This window comes from Eleginops maclovinus, chromosome 6 (assembly GCF_036324505.1).
Source record: "Eleginops maclovinus isolate JMC-PN-2008 ecotype Puerto Natales chromosome 6, JC_Emac_rtc_rv5, whole genome shotgun sequence".
In the NCBI taxonomy this organism is placed as follows: Eukaryota; Metazoa; Chordata; class Actinopteri; order Perciformes; family Eleginopidae; genus Eleginops; species Eleginops maclovinus.
Window position 1 is genome coordinate 16785483 of NC_086354.1, and position 24201 is coordinate 16809683.

Below are 24201 nucleotides of genomic sequence, written 5' to 3' on the forward strand. Positions count from 1 at the left end.
CAGCTGGGTGACAGTTGTTTGACACCCTGTACGATCAGATGTAACGGGGAAACATTCTGGCTATCAGTGAAAGTACAGACTGAAATGCCAAGGATTTCCCGAGCTGAACTATAGCCATTTATTTTGTTTAAAGTTGACTGTCAAATTTACAGAAAGCAGGTAATTGGTTTCTCTATGTCACAGCACCACTCCGATGGGGGGGACCACAGTTGGATTTTAAAGCTTTTATTACTATAAATGATTAATATTACACATTCAAAAGGGACATCAGGAGTGTGTGCACTTCAAAAGGGGAAGACAAATAGCTAACAATGCAGCAGAGTTTCCTATTGAGAAACTTTTTTGCCACAAAATCTTAATACTGAATGTATACAAAACTATCTCAGTGAATGTTTCCATCGGGTAAGTTGATTTTTTAAAGTTACACATTTCAGAGCAAATGCTGTGTATTGAAGTCAATGGTGACACAACACAGGACGTGTTTACTGTCTAACCCTAACCTGCACCTCAGTCTTTCCCCAAGCTTATATAAGAATGTAAGGGAGCCTAAACCTAACCCCTCACACAGAATGCAGGACTAACTTTGACTTCTAGCATCAAAATGTAGATGGAAAACAACTCGCCAGTGAACATAATCCAAGCAACAAAACTTCTATCGAAAGCACATTGGGCAAAACCATTAAGTATACAGTGTATAAACTTAATTTGTAGGACATAGGGTTTGTTATTACTTTTATTTACTTCACTAGCACTCTGGTTGTATATGGGTTTAATGGTGATGTTGGAATGAAAGGGCCAGACTGGTTTAAATAGTCCACCCTGCTAGATGGCATCAATAAGGATATAAAATATTGCATGGAGTTTTACTCTCCGATTCCCTCGATATATTTTAAATATTAAAAGAATGATTTATTCTTAGCTTGAGTGTGGTTGGAAGGTGAGGTCCGTTAAAACATCAAACATTCTAAAACAGCCTTAGGTCTTTATAGCCTGGGACCAAGGAGAGCATTAACTTTAAGTCTTTTCACCTTGTTGCCAAAAAGAAATGTCTTTATCTAACTGACAGAAATGTCGTCAAGCCCTGGTGTTTACTTAATATGAACACTGACACGAGGGAACACGTTGCAATCTATAAAACCCGCCAAAAACAACAAACCAACTACCAGGGGAGGGAGAGAGTGACTGGCTGCCTCCACCAGCTTATAAAGCAGAGGAGCCGTGCGGCACAGGTGTCAGCCTCCCTCCGACGGCCTTCCTGTTACTCTCCCTGTGGGGGGAGACAGCAGACGGGACCAGGCAGCACTTCAGGGCTGTCACACCCCTGCCTTCCTCCTCCTCTGTTTACTCTCCCAGACGACAGCCATCAAAACAATCAAGCTCCGTCTAGTAGTTAATTAATCAGTCCAAAGCCAATTTCAGCCGCTACAATCCATGGCTGTGGGAGGGAATCAGGAGAGAGATTGTTTTCTAAATGCTAACTTTACACTCGTGCATAACTGTCATTGCTAATCCAGTTAGCTGACTTTGTAGAGCAGTGCACAATCAGGACAAGCACATTATACTGTAGAGCTGTTTTAATACTGTAGTCTATTTAATGAAATCAGCATTCCCCTTAAACCTCTCATATTGACTATAGGGATTAGACTACTTAGCTGTGATGACTAATGATGAAAGATCTAATGGCTTCCATCAATCAACACCACAACAAACTCCATGGATTCAGTCCTGATGCAGGAAGAGCTCTTTCAGATGGATTTGTATGTAAAGCACTCCTGTCTTTTGAATCAAGGTTACCTAGCTTGCTTTTTCTTACAGCTTCAAACCACATCTCACATGCTCAGTTGTCATGGTGATAGCTCAGGTATCATGACACAGGTTTAGTCCTGCTTTGTCAATTTTATGTCGCTAATTATGGCAGTTTCCAAAGTGCATTTAATGTTGCTTTATTGTATAAGGTCTGCCGTTATTGTAAGCAATATTGTTGTAAGCAGTGGGCTGCCTGCGGTGGGCCATTTTGCAGTGTGGTGCGATCTTGATACCTGTAATCATGCAGCGGGAAAGCTGGTCATTATTGGTCAACAGTAAATGGACTTTCATTTAAATTGTGCCTTTCTAGTCTTCCCACCACTCGAAGAGCTTTTACACCTCATGCCAACATTTACTGACATATTCAAACACTGATGGCAGGGCTGCCGTACAAGGTGCCAAGCTACTCATGATCTAATGCTTACACACACACACACACACACACACACACACACACACACACACACACACACACACACACACACACACACACACACACACACACACACACACACACACACACACACACACACACACACACACACACACACACATATACATACACTAACACTACGATTGCTATGCCTCTGGAGCAAATTGGGGTTCAGTATCTTGCCCAATGACACTTAGAGATGCAAACTAGCGTAGCCAGCCAGGAATCGAACTGCTGCTTTCCAATTTAGAGACAACCCACTATACATCCTGCCCTGACAGTTTGGATTTAGCATAGGGGTCTTGATTCAGTCTGCTTGGATGCAGTTTAGACATTATCGTTTAGGCGACAAACCCTTGGACTCGATGTTGTTTTACAAACTGGTCACTGGGATTCCAGGACTGTCCTCAAACTGGATGTTAACCCGCGTTATCTTATGTTGTCAACTCTGATAACTCCATCATGATTACTGTCATTTATAGAAAGAAAATCCATCATTTCTAGAAACAACACTGAGGTTTTACCCGTGACTTCAATAAGTGGGCCTGCCTGACATTCTTATGTTAAGTTAGCGGGAGAACTTGTGGACATTGAGGTCGTGTAATGACACTTGACTTTGTAATTTCCTGCAGGCAAGTGCTTTGGTTCAGAGCTACCGATACTAAATAGAAGCAGTATTGATTTGAGAGTAAAGCTCGAACAGGACCATTTAATACAAATTCCACTAAGTCAGTGCTAAGTCAGCAAATACAGACTAGAGCTTTATTACCTGGATAGCCCAGGAGAATATATAACTGAATATAAGAACGGTAAAGTCACCAAATAAACAATAATAACTCACTGGAAACTAATCTTAAATGTCAATACAAATAAATAATATTCCTGAGTGTGGTTTAGAAAGAATGAATAACACAGGCCTCAGTCAGCATCAGACATTCATCAGGAAGCATTAATCACACACATACAGAGATTTATGCTTCATAGCTTGATGTCAGTGCATTTAATAATATTGAATTCTTTATTTGTAAAGGCTGTATGTTCTGAAAAGTATAGAAAATCAACGCAGCCCAAAGCTTTCCCCTTAACGTTTTCATTCCGAGTCTTCTTGAAGCATTTTGGTGTTTATCTGTGGTTCTATAAAAGCCTTTATCTTTGTTTTTATTATATATACATTTATAATTGGCAGATTCTGTCAAAGCATTTTCCTGTAATTGTTTGGAAAAGGCTCAAAAGACTTAAAGTATGTCTTGAAATCTTCAGCAGAATTATAAACATTCAAAGAGTCAGACCTGGTTGGGTTTGGTCAGAGCTATGGAATATTAAATCTCCCTTAGGTGAAGATAAAATACAGGTGATGAACTTCTTTTTAAAATACAAAAATGTGTAATTATATTTGTAGTGTATCAGTAGTTAATTATAGTCAGAGGTGGGAAGTAACTAAGTACATTTACTCAAGCTCTGAACTTAAGTACAATTTGAATCTTGAATCTTTAGGTACTTGTTTCCATGTTATGCTACTTTGTACTTCTACTCCACTACAATTCAGAGGTAAATCGTGTACTTTTACTCAACTACGTTTATTTAATACCTTTAGTTACTTGAATAATGATGTGAAATATAATCATCACTTGAATCAGACTTTATTTACATCTGGAGCAAATTCACAAGCTACCCTGCAGCTTTGATAACACTTTCATGCATCAATAATTATAATCAAGACACATCATATTATTCTGAAATGAGCCAATCTGCACAATTAGTACTTTTACTTTTGGTATATTTTGATGCCAATACTTTTGTACTTTTACTTGAGCAACCTTTTACTTGTAACTACACTCTGGTTCTTCTACTTTTACTTAAGTACAAGAGTAGTTCTCCCAGCGCTGATTGTAGTTAACTGCATACTGTGTAGTGCACCCCTTGTACTGTGGTCTTTAATATTGTGGCCTGGGGCTCCCTTTGATACCTGCTTGGGTACCCACCCCTACTCCTCTGTTATCAGAGCTTCAGAGTGCATCCATAGAGGATAACCTTCAAGACGGAGTAGTGGGTCACTCCTCAGACTTAAGATTAGAGCCATGGCCGACTTGTCCCTATTTTTGGCACGGATAATATTTGACATTGACAAATCTGGACTGAGTTTCCTAAAATCATATAAAATGGGTTTCTCTGCGGACAAGGTGCAATGTTCCCTGACACCAAGTCGAACCTGTAAATCGGTTTTATATATTTCTTAACAGTTCAATCTTAAAAGTCAAGGTCTGAGAGGGCATGTCAGTATGTAAATGCCATTTTAGGTATTATTTTCATCTCAAGGGTGTTGTTTCCAAACCTCTCTCTCAAATGGATTTGGGGAAAGTCACCTTTCATTCCCCTGAACTGTACTTACTGCTAATTGCAGTCTTAGATGGACAAAAATAATTTTTGAAAGGTTCTTTGAAGTACCCAAAGTGAAGCTTTTCCGCCTTTTATTCTCTGTGATTGGTTTGGCAGCTATATGAAGTTCTCTGCTTGTGCATAACAATTACCAGTCAGCATGGAGTTAGGCATTAAATCAAACGGGGGGGGATTTCTACATACAAAAGTCATAGTCCATGCTCTTTATGAATTAAACCCACAGCACAGCATTCACCTCTGCTGTGCAAACAAAAGATATAGCATATTCCCTTTGTTCTAATGGTACCCAATTCATCAGGAATTCCCATGTGTGAGGGTCAATACTGAAATATTCTCAGTACTTGTTGCCCATTTCCTGCAATACGAGAAACCAGCTGCAGTCTACTTTCACTGCAGACACAGATTTTGATTAATGGCTTTCAAAAAGCTGCTTTTATGAAGTGAAAGATGAGAAGTAGATAAATAGCTGCAGATACTGTGCTGGTAATAAAGTATGGTATGGTTGTCCTTTCCGCTCAGATGGCAAAGACTGATCGGTGATTGGGGATGGATTTTGATTTCACTTTTTGAAATGAGTTGTGTTACAACTGATATGATTCAACATTTAAAACTGGAGTTATTTTTATGAAGAGATTGTGTCTGAGTTAACAAGTATGTATTGGCATTTTTAGTGTTTTGTTCTGGAAATACATTTGCATTTATAGGCCATTTTCTCCGGTCTGAGGCAATTAAAACAATTATGTCTTGATTAAAAATAATGCACTGGCTCTGATTGAGCAACCATAAACGGTCCGTCAGTTAATTGATTTGTTTCAATTAATTGGTAATCATTTCTAGGCTCGCAAAAACATATATTCAGTTGTTTTCTAAACCTTTCAGTCAGCATGGAGTTTGTTCAGTTTGATGTAATTTGAAGCAGCTAAAAAAAAGCTATTAAACATACTTTGATTTGAGGCTTTTTTGGTTGTCAAGATACGTCTTAAGATCAAAAATGAACTTTACTGCTCATAAATATTCTTTATTTAGCATTCATCACCTATGGGTGGCTGCAGATGAATACTTGGATGAACCTTAAAGCTTAACGCTGAGTAGTTCGGGGTCTAGGGTTTAAAAAATGTTGATACGAATCCCAGCATGCTGCCCTGTTCCTGCATTTTAATGAGTTTATTTGCATTCTTGTTTATCATTATCTCAGTCAAGACTATTGATGTGAAATTTGTCATTACATTAGATATGTCAGCTCAGCACTTTCAGACTTGGTTCCTTGCTGTTTTGCTTTTGGAGCTACATAAAAGAAAAAAAAAAAACAGAAAAGACTGAGTTGCCCGACAGTTGGATAAAGTCTCTGACGTGACGTGTCCACTTTTTACATTTCAGATTCAAAAACACTGCTCTCTTCTTGACCTGTGAACTTTCTGTGGAGCCGAGCAATTTTCCTGTCACAAAAAAAGAAACTGAAAATAGTCCTTCACACTAAAACCTCGCTAAATCTCAAACATTTTGATGGCTGGGACGTTGCTGGGGTACTCGGGTTGACAAAACAAGAGGGAAGGTAATTATAATTTGAGGAGCAGAGGGACAGGTTGAGACCTTTTTCCAGTATTTAAATGACCTTTCAGCATTATAAAAACGCCATTCTTGTAGCCCTTACACGTCCGCCATCACATCCCGCAGACAAACGCTGACATTTTGCACACAGTGAAGAAACAAAGCGGCTGATGAGAAAGAGCTCTTAGTCTCTGAAGATATCAGTAATCTGGACATGTGTGAATGCAGCCTCGGCTTCTTCTCACTGTAGAGTTAAAGAAAGTGTTTTCGGGCGCACAGAGAAGTGTTGATGTACTGAATTGCTGATTTGTTACGGCAGTGCATTAACCAGTACACCTAACTTAAAGTATCTGGAAAAGCTCCACAGTGTATTGATTGAGGAGCTGCTTGCACTTTGCCCAGAGTGCCCCTATTAACGACCCAAATGTGCTTTGTCCACTACTTAATTTGCTGTAGTCTAAGAAGGATTACTCAATGTTACCCATAGGCAACAGAACAGCAAATATGTACTCAATGTTCATGTGCATAGGGAAAAGCTTTTAAATTATTTTATTTATACTCAAAGAGAACAATCCACGAAGCTAGTTCAAAGTGGCACCTTCTTTAAACTGTCCTTTGTTTAAACTTCTAGTTTTGATGTGCTCTTGCTAAACCTGACATTGTCTAAATGACATTTCTCTCAGTCACTCGACGCTGAAGGAAAGGTTGCTGTGAGTAAAAAGCCTTTAAAGTAAACTTAAACGTCAGAGTTGAGATTTAGTTGTATTTTTCAGGTCGGGTCAGGGCAGATTCTTTACCTGTAGGTAGATTTAGTTTGCAGATAAAAAGACAAGGGATCCATCCTGACACACACAGACAACAGACACATCTCTAATAAAAAGACTGATAAAAGTACACCCTGCTCTGTCAAATCTCAAAAGGTTTAATTCAAAATTCATAAATAAATAGGTCTCTGCGTGACGCTCCTATGATTTGTAAATTTGGCCAATCGCTGCTGGGATAAAGCTGTTTTTATACTGCTTAGTTCTACTCTTTGGGACAACTAACCTCCGGCCCGAAAGTAAGAAGTTTGAATTCCAGTTACATTTTCAAGTGTGAATGCTCAGCTAGAGCATACTGCAGCTGTGGCATGAGGTAATTGTTTTCTGCACTTTTTCTTTTTGAAGTTACTGCTCCTTGCAAAGAGAGGTTAGTGTGTGTTTTCGGTGCTGTGTGTCCCTGAGTGCTTGTTTATTAAGTTATCTGATAGCTAACAGATTTTAATGATGTCTTGTGGAAAATTACAGCCAAGGAAGTGATTAGGTTTCGTGGCAGGACCAGGAAAAGATTTGTTAATATTGTTGTCAAATATAACATTTTCATTATTTCCTCATTAATGCACTGGCCTTACTTTTTAATCAATATGCCCAAAAGTGATCTCTTGATTGTCACGGTGTACCATTTAGAACACTTTGCAGCCTTGCCAGCGCAGTGCATTTATTTTTATAAATGTTTTTATAAGTTGCCAAATGTAAACGTATGTGGTAATTATAAGGTACACCCTGCACTTTATGTACAATCTATTTATAGCCGGCATCGATTGAGTGAGGGCTGTGTCAGTGTTTAGTTTAGTACCACAATGACAATCCCATCGGTAATGTCAGACCGGTTAAAGCTGCTCCAATCAATATTCTGACATTAACAATTGATTAAAAGACTACACGTCATGTAAAAGTGGGCGTGATGAACACACAGAATATGATCACCCTGTAGCAGGGTTCAAAATTAACATTTAAATGTTCCAATTTAACCAGCCACTGAGAAGATTACAGTTGTGCTTTTTGTCTGGTGAGTAAAACAAATCTACCCGCCAGTCGCATATTTCCCGAGCATTCGTCTTGTGAATTGTGCTACATTTTTGCCCTGCAGTTCTCCTCAGCTCCCAAGAGCATTTTATCATCTTTTAACCTGCTGTTTTGCTTTTATGACCAGCAGACTTACTGTTTTGAATCTTCCTCTCCTGGCAGGCAATTAATAAATTCATAAGAGCCGACAGACCTGGTCCATTTTGCTGTAGTCTCCTAAGGAATGCTGAATGAATGTCCGCTGAACATGGGCAACTGTTTGCCAGTGGCGAAAAAACATGGCTCAGTTCAGATAGAGCTTTACATATATTATATTTAGACTTTTGGGATTGAGTGTAGTCGACATCTCTTGAAAGTTAAATCTATTTATTGAGACCTAATCTATCTGAAACCTGCAATATGTGGTTATTTTGTCCACTGGAGGGCAGAAGAAAGAAGATGTGAACACAATACTGCCCTTTAAGTTAAAATGGCATTAGCAAACAGTTGCTTATTTACACTTCCAGCAGGTACGGAGCAGCGTTATCATTCATTTAGTGTCCTGTCTGTTGCTCCCTGATGAATGTTAGTCCAATATTCCCTCTTCTTCATCCCGCTTTTGGCCTCTACCAACATAATTGATCGAAGGAAGGGAAATATAGAGGTGGGGTGAGAGGAGAAATGGATGGGTACATTTAAAGGCTTGATAAAAGTGATGTATGTAAGATGAAAGAGGTGTGGATGATGAATACAGATTGGTGTGTCGGTGAGGAAAGCAGAAACAAACAGGGGTGAATGGTTTAACCAGGATTATTTGAAATAGTGACAGGTGATTAGAGATCTTTGTTCAGCTTCTAACATAAGTTAGCTTATTAACTCCATTTTAAATGATCGCTGCTCTGAGCAAATCAATTTCAGTCAAGACCAATGCTTATCAGGATGAACTGAAATAACCTCAGGTCTGCATCCTGCCAATATACACCTCTGCCCATGAGCTGAAATATATGCTGGAGAACCTCTATGAGGAGAGGGCATTAATAATAGATGCTGTTACAAAACACATGATAGGGGGGCTGCAGCAAGATAGATGATGTATGCTGCAAACTTAAGGGATCAGCTATGGTTGCATAGACTAGTGCTGAATGTGTTTTACGATCCTTTAAATGGATTTAAAGACGTTTGTGCACAGTAGATGAATGCTTGCTTTGACTCTCCAGAGTGACTCATGTCATCGTATTATGTGTAATCGTTACAAGAAAGTTCAGGAGGGATCATGGCAGCCTTCAGATTACAAACGTCACTCTAAGACGACTGCCAGGTTTGAATACTGTCACCAGCTGCATTAAGCTTAAAAGGAACCATGAATGAGTTATACAATGGCCTCTCACATAAAGGTCTGTTAAGATTTCATTAAGAAAAGCACTACACCATTACCATAGTGTAGTGCTCCTCTGTGGCTGATAGATTATTGTCGTTTTACATGGCAGCTCAAGATTTGTTTACGCTGCTCTAACACAATGTGATCCTCATTGGGCTCAATTACATTTTGTGTCTGCTAAATGTCAGCTTTTCTGGAACTAAGAACAACAACCTTTTATTTTTTACCTAGACTACTACACCTGTGTGATGTCTTCAAGGCATCTTGATTGAGTCACAGTATTTTTTTTGCTAATTAAATAGCTTTGAACTCTTCTGAGTGGTCCTTTAAGACTGAGTTCGATATCGCACGACATCCTGAAATGGTGTTTGGTTAGATACATTTTACAAAAGCCCAAAAACAATTGATATAGTTTGAGGTTGCTAATAGAATTTGATTTGGTTTTGATCTTTGCCTGCCTCTGCTGTATCCCTATCTGATGCATCCCCCAATTCCCGCTGTGGGATCAGGTCTGACTTTCCAATTGAAACCGGATCTTTAGAATTCACTGTGCCCTCTAAGGTCTAAATGAGGATTGGTTGATACAAATGTCCATCGCTTCTTCCCAGCTCCAGATATCCAACTCTTCCCCTCCCTTGGGTGTGAGGAGGAAACTAGACCCTGTTTCGACCATCCTCCCTTGTACATTTAGTTTGGATGAACCTCCCTGTCAGCACCATTATTCAGCGAGACATAACTACTGCAAGTTCGCATCCAGCAGTCGCTTATTTGGAAATTCTTGGTCATAATGGGAGCCCCAGAAGAGGAAGCTCCTCGTCCACCATCCGACATTACAGTGTATGGAGCCAATTGTACCCTCCACGGGCTCAGCCACATCTTCCTACCCGGTGGAGTGACTATTCGACGGCTGCTTTGGGCCGCCGCATTCAGCTCTTCCCTTTCCATCTTCCTCTACCAAGTGGCCGACCGTGTGATCGAGTACTACCAGTACCCCCATGTCACTATCCTTGATGAGATGGACAGTCCCGTCATGTATTTCCCAGCCATCACCATATGCAACTACAACAGCTATCGAAAGTCCCAGATTCTGAGGAACGACATATTCTGGATGGCCGGCCTCTTGGGTGTGGAACAAGGGGATTTTGATGACTTCATGGCCGCTTTGGGGCAGCCCACGGATAACAGCAAGTTCTTCCCCAGCAAGAGCTTCAACATGCTGGAGTTTGTACAGAGGGCCAGCCACAACATGGACGAAATGTTGCTTGACTGCAAATACAGAGGCAAGGACTGCGGTCCAGAGAACTTTACCACAGTAAGTATGGCTTCTTTTAGCCTCTAATGAAATCTGTGTCAACTGCGTCATAAAAAATAACGGGAAAAACATGCATCCTTCGGTAGTATCCTTAAAAGTTTATACATTTCTCATTAGGATTACTACTAGTTTGTTAAATATTTATCAGAATACCTAAAATAATGTTTTAACTTTAAGTTGAAAGTGTTTGAACGCAACATATGCAGAAGACTTCGGCAACATTGCCAACAACTGTGAGCTGTTTGATAGTCATTATGATGCTCAATTTAAATTCTTCATGCTGCCCACCATAACATTAATTATGAGTCAGTTTATGTTCTTCAACAGCGGAAAACATTACAGCGAAAGCTCTGCTGTAAGAGAGTGGTTCTCTGTATAAAACGAGCATTGTCATGATGAGACATAGACATCAGATATCGCTAGGGAAAGAGAAGTCACTTTCATTCAAAGGATGTTGTCATTTCTTGATTATTTCTTCAGGTAGGGTCCCATAATCCTTCCTTTGTAAATAATGAATGTCATTTTAATCTAAAGATTCACCAGCTGAAGGGGGAAAACAGGTATGGGGGTGTAACACAGAAAGAATTCTAAGGAATACTAATACAGCAATATTTTCTCTCTGTTACAAGACCCTGGTACCAACAGCAGAAAGGTTGTTATTGGGCTTTCATGGTTAGGGCAATAATTATACTGTTTCCAATTTCTCATGTTGTGACTTCTACTAATAGTGATTTTTCTTGAAGGAGAAATGAGAGATACTTCCCTAAAATTGTCCTCGGGAAGATGTAAACTACCGAGTTACCATATGGTTCAACAAATCTCTCCTGACATCACGCATCATGTATTATGGAGCAAACATATGGCGTTTTGAAAACCAGTTGAGTTTTCATGCGGTATTGTTTATTTTTGTAAATACCTCAGAAGAATAATCTTCATACTGTAGCGATGGCACCAAATGTTCTAGTGTTTTGTCTAAGCATTTTATGCTTTTATTTTTGGTTGAATCCCAGATTATTTTCGTTCTTGATTATCAGACTTCACCAGAGAGAATAATCATGTCAGCACAATTTGAATCAATCGTCCTGCTGCAGAGACCGATGAGGGATTGTATTTCTATGAAATGGACCATTGATTTGAGGGATGAAAGCCAAGCACCAACATGGGTTTGTCCCGATGCACAAGTGAAAGTGATTTATACTAATTATATAGAACTTCTACACTGGCAATACAATTATTTTGTATGAGAGAATAGTTTAAATAGATCCCACAGTAAACTTAACTTCTAATATAGAAACGGTTTCAGGCTTGTATATGAAAATGGAACTGGATTTCAGTTCCAAAAACAATGGAAGCTTATGAAGACAGATTTGGATATCGATGTGGACAGTTAAGTGACCTTGGCTCTTTCACATCCCAATGCAGAAAGGACAAATTTCAGCTAAATGTCAGAAACTGGAGATGCTCTGAGGGCCTATGTATAGAGGGGACTAATTAAATATTCATGGAGCTGCCTGAATTCCCTTCCTCGGCCTGCTGATCTTACTGTGGGAGGCTCAGAGGCAGTCCCCCTCACCGGAGATGAGATCTGATGGAAATGAGATTACCCATCATATACTTCAGGAACATCACTGCGAGATGACTCACGCAAGGTCTAGACAACATCTGACAATTAGCTCTCTACATGTGGAATAAACGGAAGAAGTATATGCATAAAATCATTCCGATGCCTTTTAGTTTAGCATTTTAGGTTTGAGCGTAATGCATTTGGAAATGGCCATAAATCAGCAAAACATTGAAACAAATCATCTTTTTCATAATTGAATCTCTTGGAATACTATTATGTTTAGATATTTCTGTCTTAGTTGTATATTTTTTAGGATTAAGTGTGATATGTCTGCATTTTTGTATCAAAGTCAGACAAAGAAAGACTGGCTGAAGAAACTACAGCATGTCTACAGTAACAGGAAAGAGCAGATGTTTCTACTAATGAGTTGGATATGGGTGCAGTGGTATTGAGAAATCTTGGAGAGGAAATATCAGGGCCCCCAAGAGCAATTATTCCCTCTGCATAAAGTACTGAAATATGTTTTTGGGGGGGAGGATGCTGTAATTCACTGGAGGAGAACGAGTCGCAGATATTAAAGGCTGGCAGATGGCAATAGCTAGAAATGTTCTACCCAGTGCTAAAAATATATACAGCAAGATGGCTTTGAATGTCCATGTATCAATCTGTAAGTGAACTATGGCAATAAGTTTTGTTCAGATTACACTGAACGATTTATCTGCTTCCAGAGTATGAAATGTATATCTTTACAGGTCAGACAGCGCATCACTAAACACATCTCAACACACCGCTCCACAGAACAACTTTCTTCAGTGGAAGCTTTATTTCATTATCAATATTTTAATCACGCCGCCATCTTGTTGCAGGACACACTGTCTCTGAACTAGTGTGTGATTGATTGCCTCATTAATACTCGAAAGTGTCAGCCCCCCAACACATCCCATCACACTGCTGTGGATTAAACCTGCAAGATTGGCTCAGACCAAATAAATCATCTGTCAGTGTGTATATGCAGGATTCATGCGGAAGTTGGCGTGATATCATTTCAATCGATCAGCAGCTCAGAGCTCTAGCTGCCTTGCGCTAATGCAGAGAGTAGATTCTAACACATTTATCCTTTAAGTGTTGAACTCTTGGTGTGATTGAACTTACTGTTGAGGTATCAAACTGTATTGACATCATTATATTTCATTATGGTCTGTATGTGGTGGTTGCGGATTTGTTCTGGGTCTGCCAAAACAGAAACAGGATGTGGAGGTTTACTTCCACTGCAGTATAGTCTACAGGCTTTGGAGGTCAAAGGAAAGAGAAGGGTGAAGCAAGCAGTAGTAAGGATTGAGTGTTAGAAATAAAATAGGCAGTGTTGAAGATAGGAAAAGGGACGAAGAGTGGCAGCTTATAACAAGAGGGATGGATAAAGGGCTCGGATGGGGGGTGTTGGATAAGACAGAGTTGAAGGGGAAAGCTAAGAAGACAAGGTGGGAACAAAAGGCAAAGGAGGGGAGTTGGAGGAAAAGGAGGCAGTGCTGTGCTTAGATTGAGGTGGTACTGGGACTCAGCAGAGGACCGATGCCATCATTGTGATTCAGCCTGCATTTGAAATGAAGCCACAGCCAGGATGCACAACTGGAAGCATTAGGAGAGATGAAAGGAAGAGGTGTGCGAAGGAGCACAGAATTATAGAGCCGCCTCAGGCATGAAAAGAAAGGTAGCAAAAAAAATAAAGCTCCACAGTTCAAACAATAGAATAAACAAATCTGAGGCAGGTTGTGTAGATGACAGGCCAGATAGCAAATACCTAATATGTTTGTTCCATTACTCAGTGTCAGTAAAGGCCAGTGCGGGAGCCACTGTTACTCTAAGTGCTGTATTGGCATTCCGATCAATGGCGTTGAAGAGGAAAAGTGAGGAATTCATAGCACGGGGGACGCTTTTTTGCTGACTTGCACACCAGGGTACAGACACCACCAGAGGCAGACATTGGAGGTGCCAGTTGACAGAACCCTCTTAAGTTAATTGGCTTGTTAGGTGGAGACATTGGACACAAGAGTGGCTCTGTCCAAAACCAATAGTGCCATTATGTTGTGTTGTAGATTACCAGCCTTCTGGCACAGTGTCATACCCAAACAAAAGCATGTGTTAGTGCTTTTAACAGCCATTTTTCATATTTAACTACCCAATGATGGCCTGGCGAATGCTTAAGGTTTCATATCATATGTCCTTTTGATCTTGGATTACCTGCCATGCCCATACAGTATATCTTTTGTTTCCACTAATGGCCTTGTGATCTATGCCAAATAGTAACAATGTCTTGCTCCTCCTAAAGTATTGTATTGCTATCTTCTTTCAAGTAAACTGAGAGTCCGCCTGACACCACCAGTTACTGTAAAAGCCAGACATGACATTTTGTTGGAGACAGCTTATCGTTTAAGTGTTTAAAATGACATACATTTAAATTATGAAGTGACGTTTCTTTGAATGCTGGAAAGAGTGAATGTGTACCCTTGCAAATATTTAGGAATATATTTTGAATCCTAATACGTTCACCTGACACACGGCTGAGTCTTAATGCATTGCTGTTATTCTATGGTGCTTTTCACACAGCTGGAAAGTGCTTACAATGCTTAATTTTTTGGGGGAAAGCGGGCAAAATGTATTCAGGAATGTATATCAAAAGCCTCCGGCTGAGCAAACACGATGAGAACATGCAAAAAAAAAAAAGAGATTACCCTTGCAAATGAAGGTACCGGGGAGGAAATATGAGGAGTGAGTTTATCAAAGTGGGACTGCGGGGCTGCAGACTGAAAGCTTGAGTGACAGCGCACTTGTGTTTTTTTTAGTTGGATTTTGCCTGGAATGTAACAAGGGAACAAGATGGCAGGTGTAACCGCAGCATCTGTTTTTTATTGATACAGACTGCAGCTGCTCTCCACCTGGTCTACTGGTGGAGGGGGGGGGGGTACTGTACATGTGCTGTGTCAGAGATGTTTACAATTACTGGTGAACTTCCCTTTACTGAACCTTAAAGCCTCACATAGTCTTATGGACAATAAGATGTTAAATATACTCTCCCTTTTTTAATTTTATTATTCTTACCAAGGAAATGCCAATGTTTCTCCCTCTTGTTACATTTTATATGAGGTATTCCAAAGTATAAGCCCCTCTTAGCTAAAATCCAATCTTGCTTCCCTTGCAATACTCATGCAGAATACAAAGTGGCTGCTGCTGGCTTTTCAATGAGGTTAGTTTCATTTAGAGGCAGGCCACAAGATGTCTCCCTCTGCTAAAGAAGCTGCTTGTTCACCAGAGTGACGTCCCTGATCGCAGATTTTTTTGGATCTAACCGTCTGTCTTCTGTTACACATTTACATTTGTTTAGTCTTAAATCACAGTGTAACAGAGGACTTGTTTCTCTCTGGCCTTTATTTGTATGATTCAGAATTTCGAGTTGTGATATACAGTAACTCAATGCTGCAATAAATGTGGAATATTTCCTTAATCTCCAACAAGTCAGCTTTATTTATTCAAGCTTTAAATGTTACATAACTTGAACTGGATATTGTATCTGTTTCAATGATCCTATATTCATCTAAAAATATCAATCAAATGTGTTGCAGTCACTTTATTTTCTACATAAAATAGGAAAAGAAGCAAGAACAATAAAGCATTGTTCATGTTGATCTGAAATGATCATTCAATTATTGATTTGTTGATAGAAGAAAATAACTGCTTTTCAAGTTATATTAGAAGGAAGATGGCAGATGGTATGTAATTCATATTCTGTATCTTAATTTCACTTAATTAATCATTGGGCCTGTAACCTAGTGGACAATCACACTTACATTGAATTTTCACAATTGATTTTTGACATGTTTGATTGTTGTGTATCGACATACAAACTAATCAGTTTAGCTGTACAATAACTGGACAATAATACTGGCTATAGCTTTTCGTCACCTCTTTGTCTGAGCTGTGTGTATCTGACGTGAATATAATTGCTGCCAGGATTTCATTTGGTGTTTCATTCTCACTGGCCCTTGAAGGGTCTCTTCCCTTTTTCTCAGTCAAAAGTCTGCTCCTCCTCTAATGAGACCTCTGGGGTTCAGCCAGGCTTTGACATAAAAGGAGGATTGTTAGTGTAATTTCCTGACAGTATCCGGGATCACTGAGCCGGTCTCAAGGCTGGACAATAAATGTACATATCTGAGAAATAGTTATCTTTTAAAATAGTTTCTACTTTTCCATCAAAACGGCAATCAGCTTCTCAATTCAGCAAATTGTATTATACATGATTCTCTAATTACATGCTTGAATACTGCGATAAATATGACATGTCTGTGCATCGCCAGGAAGGCAACAATAGAAATGTGGGAGCAGCAGAATGGAGGAGGATAACGATTTTGCGGACACAAAAAAAATAAATGTGCTTCCACCTGGAGCGCTTTATAGTCCTCAGTGATTGCAATGCTGTCTGTGAGGGGTTATTTAAATTCTATTAATGAGTTTGCGAAAGGATCTCACAAACAAAGACAGCTTCAAAGTAAGTCAGACATAAGTGAAAGCCACGTTATGAACATTTCTAAAACACTGCAGTTCAGACACACCATTGCAGAGTGTTACATCAGATAGGTAAGCTTTGTTGTTTCATTGATTAGATTAGACACGTTCTGACCTTCTTGTACAGTCATGTTTCAATTTGCAGTAACACAAGCAAGAGGGAAATACATACTTCTTATACACAAAGCTACACAGTCCACTGCATTATCCCTTTCACTTTACCCAGAAAATCATTGATTCTGATGGGAAGAAAAAAAATCACTGGTAATATGTCATTCAAGTAGTTTAATATTGATATTTAAAGCTGCACTAATCAATGTTTTTATACAAAAAAATGTACAAATGTTTGCTCACACATTCTCTATACCAACTTATCTTATGAACTAATTATAAGTAATCGTTGTGGTTAAGCTTGTTGTGTGGCCAAGTCAAAAGTTTTACATACATGATGTCTCCAGTTATGGATGCAAAGCCGTTCACATCAATCACTGATGTTTACCAAATAAGCAACTACTTTTGGTTACGGCGATAGCATAAAACATCATTTGTGGCTCACTCAGGTTGTGGACCGCAACATATATTGCTTAGAAGTTTGCCATCAACCTGAGAGGTGAATATACAGTATGTCAATGTTAGGTTTGCAGTTTGTTTTGGCTACACCCTCGTAGCCAAAACGGTTACAAAAAAGCTGGAAATCCTTATAATTGAGGCTAAAACTTGAGAATGTTGAGGGTTTTTGTTGAGAGGATGACGAACAAGCTGTTTTGAATGTCAAAATCAACATTTTTCCATTCATTCACTAATCAATTATTTCACTATTTTTTTTTTATTGATGGTTAATCCGATGAAGACAATGGGTTTCATTCTCAAAAAAAAAATCTGGCAGTAGTACGACACTCAGTTACAGACAGGACGTTCTTACAAACACTCCATGAAAATGATAAGTGGTTAACTGCCAAAGTGAACCCTCACAGATGCTGTCTTCAGTTTTCTGGAAAGTATTAAATTCTCCCCCAGGAGAATCATTCTGGACTTTTCAGTTCCTGTTGTATTGTGTTCAGGTTGAGGGGACAGTGTAGCAGAAAGCTTTTTGACTAAATACTGTACGGACTCAGGGGATGGAGGGAGTATTGAAGCCCTGGGAGTGAAGGCCTTGGCAGCAGTGTTTACGTGACATGTACGTGGATAAATAAGTGGGCAGCAGTCCAAGGATTGATGAATAAATGAAGTTATACCAGTGCAAAGCCCTGCACCTGGATAGTGACGACTGGTTGGCTAAAGAATACAGATTACAATAATGTGTGAGGGGTTTATAAATGTTTATGTGTCTCTGAGAAACATAATAGAAAAAAGGGTGTTAGAGAGTGAGCTGGATCTTAAAACATCTCCCAAAGTCCAGAAGAGATTCAAAGCTTTGTTGCACAGAAAGAACACATTACACTAAAATAGAAAGATAAACACTACCGCGAACTTCATTAACATAGCTTCAAAGGTCTAAAATGTAAATGTTTAAAATGTAAAATCAAGCAAATGTATTATAGCGTCTAATCAATAATGCATATTAGGTGATAGAAAAACGTAAAGCTGATTGCTGGAAATGTGCAGTTAGAAAGCACATTAAAAAGAGTAATGCTGATTGTCGTGCATTGCCTGTGTGTAACCTGCGCAGCTGGGAGTAATGAAATGCGTTTTGGTTCAAACTGCTGACGACGGACAATTCAGAGAGCCTCACGCCTCCGCTTGGCTTCTATAGGAAAAAGGAGCTTGGGTAATTAAATTACCAGCTAAATGCACCTCATATCTATTGACATGTTATCCAAAGAAACCGAGAATAAAGGAAATCCATGCAGCGGGTCAATAAGTGGAGAAACCAGGCAGTCAGCTGTAAGTCTGATAAGGTTTTATTGTTGGAATAAGTCACTGGTTTTAGCGCTCATGCAGCATTAGCATCTCATCTTCTTTGTTTTGCTTTGTTATTGGGACCACAGAGGTAGTTATCGACTCTCATGCCAAAATACAGCATTTTATTTACTTTGATTGGATCTTTCCCAAACATAAAGAGAATCCTTAATTGTAAAATTAAAACAGAGCCCATCTGGCTGTTTCTAAAAATAAAAATGTTTGAACATAAGGCTAAAGAGAAAGCAATGTCAAGCATCTGTTTTGCATTCGAGTAAGAACAAATTAGGCGCCGTGCAAACATGAAATCCAGTAGCTGTAAAGGAAGCTGGACCTCTGCAATTAATTTAGATTTGTTTTTTACCATAAAGCCCTGAACCATTGCAGGGACAAAAACTGTTAGCAGTGTGCTGTTAATGAGGCTTTATTTATTTTCTGTATCCAGACATTCATTAATGTTATCGGACTCGTAGGCCTATTACCACAACTTTTGAACAGGAACTGTTCTGCATAATTCTCTCTCTTTGTTATAATTTGATCATTTTGGCTTTAATTAAATTGGCTGCAGATAATTTCAAATGTTTTGAAAAAACAGTAATCTTTTTATTGAATTGAGTTTAGTTAAATTACAAATGTGCTGATAGGAATAAAAGACTCCCAGAGCTTAATCAAGTCTACAGTTTGACCTTTTGATCCTTGGATTGAAATATCTTGTAAAATATTCTTTCCCCGCATTAAATGGCAGAACGGTCTTGTCAAAGTTAACAGTTATCAGCCAAACCCTTTCTCTTTTTGTTATAGGAAATTAGTTTACAAGTTCAAAGGAATTTACCCATATAATGTACTAAGACAATAACAGTATGTAGATGAGAAAGGCCACCACAGATAAATTAGAAACTTTAAAGCTTGCTTCGTGGCTCTCTGTACAAGAAAAAAGGTTTTGCAGAATGACTTTCCTGGAGTCTCCACTTCCAATATGCTAAGCTAACAGCCTGCTAGCTCTAGCATCACGTATAGCTAGCAGATATGTGAGAGTTGTTGATCATTTCATCTTACGCTCACCTAGAACATGGCTATTCCCCAAAAGGTTGAGTGATTTCTGTTAGGTAAAATGTCTCTTAATTTCCCTCCGATTCTGTTGTTTAACAACTACGTCCAATGTATTGATTTTTAAGAAAGAAGAAGACATACTTCATTACTTACAATTGGCAACCTTTACCTTAAGTACTCACAGTTATCCAACATTTTCTCCATTCTTCCCTTTTCAGAATATTTCATCTTAAGTCACCACAGCTGTGATCAGTTTACTTAGCCAACAGTCACATTCTAAAATAAAAAGAATCCAGCTAACATAATGAAAAATAGTGTCAGTGTGAATCTGAGCCTTCTGCCAAACAGAATGCTTTAATAGGCTCACATAAACGGAGTAAAGCACTTTTAGTATCAGCCAGAGTCACATCTGCATGCTGCGGCATGTCAGCCCTCATTACATTGCATTTGTGAAATCATATCTGATACTGACAGAAAGAGGATCTAGGAGATGTGCCATACTGGATTTTTTCTAACACATTTTTAAATGGATCTTTCTGTGTTTTTCTCCAACTAACGGGCTCCCCTCAGTTATCAATTTTATAGATGTATTGAGCCAGGAGCTAGCTGCAGATTCTCCAATATTAAAGGATCTCAGACCTCGTCAGTTTTGCTGTTTGGGAGTTTCTTTATAACAATTATTTGTACTTTGATTGATACCTCCCCCCGCCTCTCTATACCATCGGAGGTCTACTTCATCACCGAGGGAAACAATTTCATTCACTGGCTCCACCTCATTCTCCATTCGACTGTAGAGAGAGTGTGTAGGGGGGCTACAAGCTTTATACTGCTTTATGCAGGCTGCAAGTCAACAGTCTAAAAAAGCATCTGTTCAATCTGTGGAAAAAGGGAGGAGTTGGGTTCGGGGCAGCTACTGCACAAAGAGAGAAACCACCGAAATCTGCAAGTATTGTCTGGCACTGAAGAGGGAGATGGAGGAGTAAGAGATCAGAGCAACAGGGGTAAGCCTCTCCGGATTTTCAAAGTGATTGCCTCTGGGAGTGAAGCCGTCGCTAAAATCTGCAATTATCACGTCCATTTATCTATTGATGAAGGACTGCTGATGGTTACGCTTGATGTTTTTTTATTAATGGACAGATTCAGCTGTTTTTCCCATAAAGGAATCATTATGTAAATCAATTTTACCTCCCCAAAGGAGCTCAGGTCCTTTGTTTACGGCAAATCATTTTCAAGCGTGAACAGTGGGACAGCTGCACATCAGGAGTCCAGTCGCTGCTACCTGCAAATTGTGATAGTTAAACCTGGAGATGTTTGTTTGTGAATTAGAGATGTGTAGGGTTGGAAACTGAGAAACAGCAATTAGTAAAGAAGCGACCGCCTTAACAGAAGCAATTATGGTTAAAGTACCTATATCCGAAACAGTTGCCATGGGACCACCACCTAAAGAAAGTGATGCCCAAGAGACTTGTGTCCAAAACAAGTCCAGCTCCCTTAAACCGACACTGAAGGAGATCACTGTGGATTTCATAATGAGGACCAAAGTCCACGGGTTGAAGTTTATCTTCTTTCCGGACAAGTCAAAACTGCAGCGAGTCATCTGGATCATGGCCTTCTTCCTCTGTATCAGTCTCCTGTGCACCTGGTCCTGGAATCGGATCCTCTACCTGATGTCGTACCCTGCCATCACGAAGATATACATGGTGTGGGCTCACAACATGTCCTTCCCAGCTGTTACCTTCTGCAACAAGAACGTGTTCCGCGTATCCTCTCTGACCACGGATGACCTGTACCACAGCGGCTACTGGATGGACCTTATGTATCCCAATCACACGGTGGTGGAGCAGAGCGTGTCCCTGCTTAGAGACAGCCACATACAGGGTCTCCTGAACCTGTTGGACTTCAAAAACTTCACCCCGCCCCCTGATCACAGCGTCAACACCACCGAGATGATGGGACGCCTCGGCCACCAGCTGGAGGACATGCTGCTGGAGTGCAGGTTCAGAGGGGACCCCTGCACCTACAAAAACTTCAGCACTGTATGTACGGAGAGAAAGATGGTGTTTGTCAGGTGTGGATATGAATGGTTGTTTACAACGTTTATTAATAATTCATGGAAGCGTTTGACAAACCACCCTCAATCTCTCAGAGTGTTTTTAGGGAGCTTCAAAGCTGCAAACAAGCCTGCACTGTTTTTCACCTCTCACATATGACAGATTCTCTCTTTATTAAACGTTACGTCTACAAAAGTCAGTTCCAGAAACAAATGCTTCCTTCATGTTGTTGGTGAAAATGTCATGGCATGTCATCATCAAGGACTTTTGTGTCTTCTTTGCAGTCTTCTGAGTTTCTCTCACCCAGGCAATCCTTGAATTAACGCCTTTTTGCTTTACAACCCGTGACAACAATATAAAAGAAGAAAAATGAGAGCATTAATAATTCAAACAAGTAAATCAGTTGAAATTAAAATTTTAGCTTCCCTTTATTAAACATCTGGAGGGCATGTGCGGTATACGGCATTGTTTAAAAAATACAGCAGAGCTGCACTTCATTACACACATTAAGTTTGGAGTAACCACTGAATGCTGCATGGAGGAATACGACGATTGCAAACCATAGTCACACTATTTGTAATAATTATAATTATAATTTTGTATCAAATGCTTCCGGAACAGCCTATAACATCATCAGAAAATATTAAAGGCTCTACGGAGAAACTTCTGCAGTGAGAAATCCCCCTGCAGAGCGACTAATTTATTTCCACAGCACTGAGAATAATTTAAACCCAGGACACACTCGTAGATTTAAAGCAGTAACGTGTCACTGGCTCTTCATTTAACCACATATATTAGTATATACAGCGTCATAAAAAAATAAAAACCTGTAACTATGACTACTACAGTGAATATATTTGAATTGCAAAGTCTCGCACACTGCAGTATGTCAGCTGTCAGCGGTGGCTTCCCTGTTTTGCAGAATCTCTGCAATCTTTAACATCTCGGTCAGATTGCACTGAGCCATAATTGGGATTTAAACTGTCTTGTGCTCGGAGAGACATATGGTGCGGCTGTGATGTGACAGAATGAAGCTCCTTTTTATCTAAACTTAAATCTGAATCTTTAAAGAGAGGTCTCTAGTTACAGTACTCTTTGCAGACCTCATTATATAACCAGCTGGGGGAAAGGACCAAAGCTGTCTTATCTGTCTGAGCTGCACGGCCGTCTGTCTGTGTCTGCATGTGGAACACTGACTCTCATCTCTTGAGATCAGCTTTGCCATGCTGGTTGAATTTTTGCCAGCAGCCCTCTCACCCCAACCGTAGCACACTGGGTAGTGAAAATTAGATGACATTCCTCTCCAGTGTTACTGGTGTGGTGAAGAGCAACTTGGACAGCCAGACAAAAACATCATGTCAGAATGCTTCAGTGTTTGTATGGCCAATTATTGTTTGCCCAGGAAGGATATTCGGACATCCTTGGTCATTAATGTAGGAAGTGTGGCTGGATGCAGCAAACCACAATTTCAACTCAACATTGAGGGTTTTAGATGGAATTAAAAAAGAAAAGGTTAAAAAAGGGAAATTACCTAGTTCTGAAAATGAACCTTTATAAGTTATAATGCGGTTTGAATTGGCCTTATTACATTATCTGGAAGTGATGTTACATTTTGAAATAAAATCCATTTACGCTTGATTCGTTAGATGTTGCAGTTTGAGCAACCTTGTGGAATTATTGAAATTCAGATTGAAAAAGAAAATTCTGATTTTATTAGTAGTGAAATATTTCAGTGCTTCGAATTCAGTGGAAATGATCTGCAACATAAAATATTTCACTGTGATTACATTTCAAAATACTATATTCAAACATTTTTAAGCCTTTCTTTGATTTTATTGTTTTATAGTTGATGTGTGATTGGTCAATGTAGTCGTGATCCTTTCACCCCACTAAAATATGAAGTTTTTTGGCAACGAACACCAACAAGTGGATATTGCTGTAACTGATGAACTTGTAACAAACTCTCCTCTTTATAACGGTGCAGATTGTTGTGGTGAAATACATGATTACCAGATATTGAAGTTCCTCATAGTGTTGCATAACCAATCAATTCTACTGTGATAATCTAATCTGAGACTGATAGATTTAGCTTGAATTGACACAATCCCTCGAGCCATTTTCAGAATTGTAAGATGTCTTGATCCAAACTCTAGAGTGCAGTTTCAAATGTCAACATATATAACCACGATACAGATTTATTGTGACTTGTTTTGCAGAGGATGGAGAGTTTTTCCAATCACAGTGAAAATCCATAAATTTGAAAAACATAAAATATCCATCAGCTCTGACTCTGCAACGAAGGCTGAAAGAAAATGGTTTAATTAGAACTGACAGATGTTTTGTGTTAGGCAATGTACTGTAAAGATTTCACATCAAGCGGTAA

The 24201-nt window shown here is 39.4% G+C and overlaps 1 protein-coding gene across 5 annotated transcripts in view; it reads left to right on the forward strand.

Moving 5' to 3' along the window:
- Positions 1 to 24201, forward strand: part of asic1c (acid-sensing (proton-gated) ion channel 1c) — an 86635-nt gene that overhangs the window by 49158 nt on the left and 13276 nt on the right. For 4 of the 5 annotated variants that reach the window (XM_063886016.1, XM_063886018.1, XM_063886014.1 and 1 more), the window contains exon 1: positions 20588 to 21803. The exons of the other annotated variant lie outside the window; for it this stretch is intronic. In XM_063886016.1, the coding sequence (XP_063742086.1) occupies positions 21162 to 21803 (642 nt within the window). In that variant the 5' untranslated portion in view covers positions 20588 to 21161. Of the gene's footprint in view, positions 1 to 20587; positions 21804 to 24201 lie in introns of those variants that run through there. 5 annotated transcript variants of the gene reach the window in all.